Source organism: Doryrhamphus excisus, chromosome 4 (assembly GCF_030265055.1).
Source record: "Doryrhamphus excisus isolate RoL2022-K1 chromosome 4, RoL_Dexc_1.0, whole genome shotgun sequence".
Taxonomy (NCBI): Eukaryota; Metazoa; Chordata; class Actinopteri; order Syngnathiformes; family Syngnathidae; genus Doryrhamphus; species Doryrhamphus excisus.
The window spans coordinates 9,825,340-9,832,395 of NC_080469.1; the positions used below are offsets into that span (position 1 = coordinate 9,825,340).

At 38.6% G+C, this 7,056-nt stretch overlaps 1 protein-coding gene across 1 annotated transcript; it reads right to left on the minus strand.

Annotated features, from left to right (window-relative positions):
* Positions 1-6,679, minus strand: ankrd13a (ankyrin repeat domain 13A). Its single transcript, XM_058071691.1, has 15 exons — positions 6,355-6,679; positions 5,535-5,670; positions 5,308-5,432; positions 5,178-5,223; positions 4,400-4,543; positions 4,136-4,325; positions 3,924-3,990; positions 3,755-3,836; positions 3,572-3,633; positions 2,403-2,533; positions 2,154-2,311; positions 1,931-2,062; positions 1,703-1,863; positions 1,550-1,614; positions 1-1,344 (listed from the first exon to the last, which is right to left on the minus strand). The coding sequence occupies exons 1-15, from the start codon at positions 6,460-6,462 to the stop codon at positions 1,146-1,148; spliced, it is 1,806 nt and encodes a 601-aa protein (XP_057927674.1). The 5' UTR covers positions 6,463-6,679; the 3' UTR covers positions 1-1,145.
* Between the last annotated feature and the right edge of the window lie 377 nt (positions 6,680-7,056).

Genomic DNA, 7,056 nt, shown 5'->3' on the forward strand with positions numbered 1-7,056 from the left:
TATGGAATTAAAGTGCTTTAATTTCAGGAAAAACTGCAGCTCAAATGGGGTGTTACAAACAGTACATCTCAGATAAATGAACCAAAGTTGGCCTTTTCAAAAATCCCAGTATTCACCAGTTTGGCAAAAAGAAAAAAAAATGGTTCTAACAAGTGGTTTTTCATCAGGGATCACTAAGATTTGCAGAGTCGGCAGTAAGTTAAATAACTACAGTGGTTATTTAGCTTGCCTCCTGATAACAATTAATTAAAAATGTCACAAACTTTTAAGTGGCACAGGCTAAACTTTCTTCCAAGCGACAAAGTGTTGGCACATGCTGAATCAATCTGTCAGGAGGTTTACAGTTGTTTGTGGCTACAGGCGGCTAACAATAAATGCAGATTGCCTTTAGGAATATAAATTGACTGCAACACTTCACACAGGATTGCATCCCTACACAGTACTCACGCGAATGTGAGGAGAGGTGGGCATGATAATGATAAAAATCCCATTAAAACGAAAATCTGAATATGAAATTGTTGCAGTGATATTCATTCTGTACCAGCATGTTCTTAGCATTCTGAAAAGCACAAGAAGTCTGCATATACTTGGAAGTGATATGTGTGAAATTGCCAGTACTTCAAAACCCATTTCCAAGAGAGAGCTGTGTAAAACTGGACCCCTGAGATTTGTTATTCCATGGAAATGGCTTCTTGTATCAAAACCATCGTGGCCCTCAGCAAAGTGGGAAGAGTATTACCCTCCCCAGCCATCAGATCAATGACTTAAGGTTAGACATGCCAAGGACAGAGAACATTAAATACAGTGCTCTGGCACTTAAGAGTTAAACTGGAGTGCCAACTTATGTGGAGTCACCTGAAGTAGTCTTGTTTTGATTACATTCTTGTGAGCTGCCTTAAGACCAAGAGATGATGTGGGCTGCTGTTAAAGGTACTAAAAAAACCTCAACACCTCAGAGTAAATGGATCAAGTTGGAAGACAGAAAACTAGTATGTAGTTGCCGCTGACTGAAAAACACCCATTAAAAGGTTTAGTAAGAATGAATTATTTAAAGGGAAACATCTGCTGTTGCATAGATGAGTGGATGTTGAAACTCAGGTGAGGTGTTTGCTTCTGGACCGTATTCCAATTCCCTCTTTATCCTTCTACTTCTCAGTAAGTGACAGCTGCAAAATCTTCTCTAGCTCCTCTTCCTCCTGCCTCCGAAGCCGCTCCTCTTGCTCCTGAGCTCTCACTGAGAGCTCCATGGCCAGGTGGAGGTCAGAGTCAGGGCTAGAGGTGGAGAAGGTGCTTGTGGGGCTGGAGGTGTCACCGTAATCCACCAGCACCCCCTCAGGGATACTCCTGGAATAACAAACATGGGATGTCTTGTGAAAGGATGGACGGTCTGCATCTAAGTCAGACATGCATGTAGACAACCACAATGTAACCCACTGGGCATATTGCTAGCTCTACCTTGTGGACAAGTTGGTAATTTTCTCTTGTGGTAATGGGGACAAAAAAACAATTACCATGAAGAGGTTTAGTCATAACATTGTGAATGGGCTACCTGTCACTCTGGCTGTTGGCCATAACATCAGTGAGTTCGCTGTGCGCGTCTTCCCATATCCCCTCCTGCAACAACACATACATGACAATCACTTCCAACACAATGGAAAGAGGAAGTGAAGATGCAAACAAGGAATGACAGTCAATGCCGAACCTGGCTTGGGACTCTGTGGGAATCCAGGAGACTTTGATGAATAGCGTACTGTAAAAACTCCTCATCATTGTTGGACACAGGAGCGTGGCGGCTACCCCCTCGGCGATGGTAGTTGTCGGGTACCACAAACACCGACGGACACACCTGGAATGTTGGCGGTACTGGATGCAAACGAGAGCCACAGTTGAGAAAAGACATACGTTTTGGAAGATTCTACTGTTGTCTTACCGCTGGCTTCTTTGTCATCTCCTGTGGGTGACGGTGTGGCTGCTGGTGTTATGTTGGCTTCTTCTTCTGTACTGCATTTATTAACGTTACCAAAAGTAATCCTGGCATTCAGCACATGAAATAGTGGAATCTCTGCACAAGAGAAATCCAACTACATTTAGAGGTTTTGGAATAAAACACAAAATCCCAGAGAAGTGTGCTTTCATATTCTCAAAGCAATCACCAATTTTGATAGGGAATCCTGGAGGGAATTTCAGAGTGACAAAGTCTCGTAGCCGTGCAAAATGCGAACTGGTCCGAGCCATGAGGTCAATAATTGGGGTCACCTGCTCCACTAGGGAGAGGGGATGTTCTTCGCTCATCCATAATGTACCTTTAAACCTGTGCAAAACCAGAGAAGAAGCATAATTGTTACATTGACACACCCAAACAAAGGGTCAGGTATGATGCTTCTTAATGATTTTTAACTAACTTTTGTGTTCGGATGCTCAGCTCAATTGGTCGACCAATGTCTCTGTTCCCCAAGTCAAAATTGGAATTGAAATATTCCTCTGGAGTGATGGCTGTGGGATTGGTCGCAGTCGCATATTCAAGTGTCAGGTCCTGTAAAGCAAATATACATCTCAATTGCTTATATATGATCACTAGTCACAATATTAAGTACATCTGCACCATCTAATAAGACATAATACAAGAGTTGTACCCTAATTGTGTGTTGAGAAAAATAGCTATACCTGCAAGGAATGAGGAACAATCCATTGCATTTAGGTAAGGATTATGGTATCCGACAAGGATTTTTTTTGTTATTTCAATCACTGGTGTTGGAAACAATCCAGCCGCCTGCATATTTTTCCCCCATTGACTCTTCGAAACTCGCCTCTACAATTTAACTCAGATTAGATTCCATCACTACACACTCGCTCAAGGATGCTCTTCCACTGGTTAACACGGACTGTGAAACATTGAATTTTGCATCTAATTGCACAAGTGCGACCGGACATCCCTTATTTCCTTGACAACAAAAAATAGTCTGTGTAATGTGAAGTCAACTGACAACAGCTTGTCACAGTCAACCATCTTTCTTTAGACATTTTGCCTGGCTCCAGTGTCTCTCTGGCGGCAGCGAGCTACCAAGCTATAGTTATTTTAACTGGAAAATATATTACAACTCAACAATTACTTTCCAATTTATTAGTATTACTCTAAAACAGGCAGCTAAAGTAAACACCTGCAAAAAGTTTCAGAATTGTCTTTCTATTGGAGGACTTTCCATTAGTTTTTAATGGAGGTTCTTTCTCTGAGAGTAATTTTACCTTCTTTTTCAATATATATATATATATATATATATATATATATATATATATATATATATATATATATATATATATATATATATATATATATATATATATATATATATATATATATATATATATATATATATATATATATATATATATATATATATATATATATATATATATATATATATATATATATATATATATATATATATATATATATATATATATATATATATAAATGTTGATGACACTCTTGTATTTCATTGACTTACTAGTGTGTGCCTGTGTGTCTAATGTTATTGCTTCTGAGTATTCAATGTGCGGATGCATTGTTTACCCCTTGTGCACTTATGTGCTGTTCCACTGTCCCAAGTAGTGACTCCAGGATGTTCCTTTCACCTTTCAAAATGAAGTCCATACTCATTATGCATCATTTTTACAATAGATATATAGTACCATGTCATGCTGGAGTTAATGTATGCATATTTTAAAGATGGAAATACATTTTTCCTCCACCTACTTTTTATTCTGGCTTTTTCCTCATCTGTAAGATGTTCAGTCCTTGTCCTGATGACAACATTCACATTGTTTACACTGAAAACCTGAAAAATCAGCTGCAGTCAGTAAACAGAAATAAAACATATATATTTGTTAGTTTTCAATGACAGAAAAAAACCAAAGATGGGAACCTTTGCTTCAAATCCGTTGACTACTTCAGTTTTGTCAGTCCTCCAGCCCCAAATCCCAGACTTGTTCCTGTCAATAGAAAACCATAAATAAATAAACACATTATACAAAAATGAAAAGTGCATTGTTACATCCTGCAGTAAGACCGAACTTTACTATAATACTCTAATGTATTGAGATTTTTCAAAAGTTTTTAAAAAGTTAAGACACTTGCCTTTCAAAAGCAATGTCTCTGGTATCCAAGTAGGTATTGACAATTGGAGTTGTCAACCTTTTGGCCACTTCCTGTTCAGCTGGCTGCATTGACTCTAGTGTGACATCCTCCATCTCTTGGGATATGATAAAACGCTCAGTGTCCACCACTTGATCATCATGGTTCACCTCCATCAATTCTGCACATGAATCTGACAGGGAGTTTGTTAGCAACATTCTCTACATTTAATAAAGCTGTTGTCTTCATTTTGTTATAAACACACACCATCTCCTCTGAAAATGTAGCTTCTTCTGCCCCTGATCCATGTCATATTCTCAAAGCCTAGAAGAGTAGAATCCACGCGCAAGTGTGCGCCACTTTTCCAAATGCGGCACACGTCACTTGGACAAACCCGGGAAAGAAGGGGTACTGTGAAGCAACAGTGCATGAGTAAACTAATGTAAATAAAATGTGTTATCACAAGATAAACACTGACAGTCATTCTAATTCAAAAGGCAACTATGTAGCTGGTCCAGTATGACCTGAAAAGCATCTGACTGAGCCTTTTGTGTATATGTGCATACACAGTGGTGTGAAAATGTGTTTGCCTCCCTTCTGATTGCGAGATCTTCACGAATCTGCACCTATTCCAGCTATAGTTCTAAAACAGTCTGTTTTAATTTATTCCACATACATCCTGCCCCATTGCACGCCCACTCCACAGTGATTGTTCAAACTCAGCTTGTACAGCTAACGTGTTTTCACACAGCCCATGTAGGTTTGTACTTTTTTCTCCCTTAATAATGAAAAGTTTCATGTAAAAACTGCATTTTGTGTTTAGCTGTGTTGTACATATTTACATATGTTTGATGATCTGAAGCATTAAATGTGACAAACATGCAAAAAGTACTCAGAACTCAAAGGCGAAGGCACAAACACTTTCACACCACTGCATTTAAATGTAGCACATTAAAAGAAACGTTTTCACATTCTTACAATCGTGCACACTCGCAAACTATATTGCTACATACTGTATATCAGCACACATGTGAAACAAACTTACTCCAACTGGTGAATTCCCACTTCATTTCCATATAAAAGTCTGGCGACTGGGAATAAAAGAAAACAAACAAACCGCCATTGTCAAACTGGATATTGTAGAAGAAAGTGAGGAAATATATATCAATTTAAACCTCTCTGATCTTTGACAAAAGCTCAGGTACTCCTTCCAAAGCGGTGGAGGCTTTAAGGTAGTCTCTCCGTTGAAGGACTAACTGAACCATCTCTGGGTCTCCCGTGCTGACAGCTTCTTGCAGAACTAGATAGATAAGATACATAAGGAGTGCTACAATCTGCAAAAAACTGCTAAATACACCTGTGAGACACAGCACTGGGAAGCATGTAGCTACTTATCTCTAACCTGTCCAATTATTGGCATTTTCTTTTGTAACTTGAGCTCCATGTCTGAGGAGGACTCTCACTGACTCCATGTGTCCCAGCGAGACAGCCAAATGTAGAGGTGTCCGGCCTCTCGGATCCACAGACTCAATATCGATCTGAGGATATCGAGAAGAAATGCATTTCCAGATAATATTGTGGCATGTGAATATGGTAACAATGCGTAGCAAACAATAAGGTATGTTTTAGGTTTGGAAATATCATCCAAGCATGTGTTAACATTTTTGAATAGTGCAGACATTTATTCACATAACTTATGTCATAATGTACAGTACATATATACATGAACATGTACATTACATGAACATTTACTATACACACACACACACACGCAATCATCAGTTAATCATGATATCATATTTGCCCTAATTTTGAAGCTCTTAAGAGGTCTCTACTTCACTGATAAACGTGCTTGGATGGAAAGAATGACTACTATAAAGAAATAAATATTCTCCACTACAATGCACGCTTAAAATAGCATTAGCACTTATCCTGTTTACAGCTATAATCAAACAAATAAAGGTCTTATGGAGCAAAATGCCCAAAATATTTGGAACACGTCCGAGTATGATGCGCTGCCCTACACCATATATATAATAACATGTTAAAAGAAAATATACATCTCTAACAGTGTCAAATCATGAAAATGTTAACGTTCCTAACGTGTGACAGCATCTGTCAAACGTGGCGGCCTACTTTTACATCCTAGCTGCCTCCTAGCATCGCTGTGCTAACAACCATTACCGTACTTGTACTTGCTGCTAAATGTCTATTTTACCAACCTGTGGCCGTATAATCTGTTGTTCCAGCGTTCTGTAATCATTCTCCCAAACTGCGGAGTGCAGTGGGAACTCCATTCGGATGTCTTCGCTAATGTTAGCGATGGACATCTTCCCTTTATTTGAAGCCTTAGACCAGCAACGATAACCAGCTTCTTCTAGATACAGCCACCGTGATAGCTATGTCCTCATCCAGCCAACTTTCACTATCAATATCGGTCATGACGTCGACATTTCATGAAACAAAACAACACAGTCTAAGCAGTTCGAGTCAGACAAGACTTCTACCCCAGCCTTCCCCAAAATAAAAGTTTGAACAAGGAAGTGGTTGGAGCAGTCCATGACAATTACAGGAGGGTCCGAGCTAGAAAAAAATACAGATATATACTACAGCGACATGTTTAAATGTGATAACTTAAAACGTGTATATATATGTTGTACAATTATTTGCTTTTGTATAGGCGTATGTTCGATATTAAATAATGCTGAAAGTTTTCCCCCAAAATGAAAATAGACAATTCTAGATTGGGCGCATCCATTCAAAAGATTACAATGGGGGTGTAAAAAACAATTACATTTTCGTCTCATTAAAAAACAACTCTGAATGTCAAATATTTCATGAATAACGTATTGTAAAATACATATTAGATACGTATTAGTTGGTGTAAAATATATACACGAAAACATATGAGGAAAGTGTCGTAG

What these genes read in the sequence shown, in the direction of transcription:
- ankrd13a (XM_058071691.1), bottom strand. Translation starts at nt 6,462, where the DNA reads ATGTCCATCGCTAACATTAGCGAAGACATCCGAATGGAGTTCCCACTG. An exon ending in TCAACGGATTTGAAGCAAAG is followed by an intron (nt 3,837 to 3,923) that starts GTTCCCATCTTT and finishes CTGATTTTTCAG; the next exon opens with GTTTTCAGTGTAAACAATGT. An exon ending in GGAAAAAGCCAGAATAAAAA is followed by an intron (nt 3,634 to 3,754) that starts GTAGGTGGAGGA and finishes TCATTTTGAAAG; the next exon opens with GTGAAAGGAACATCCTGGAG.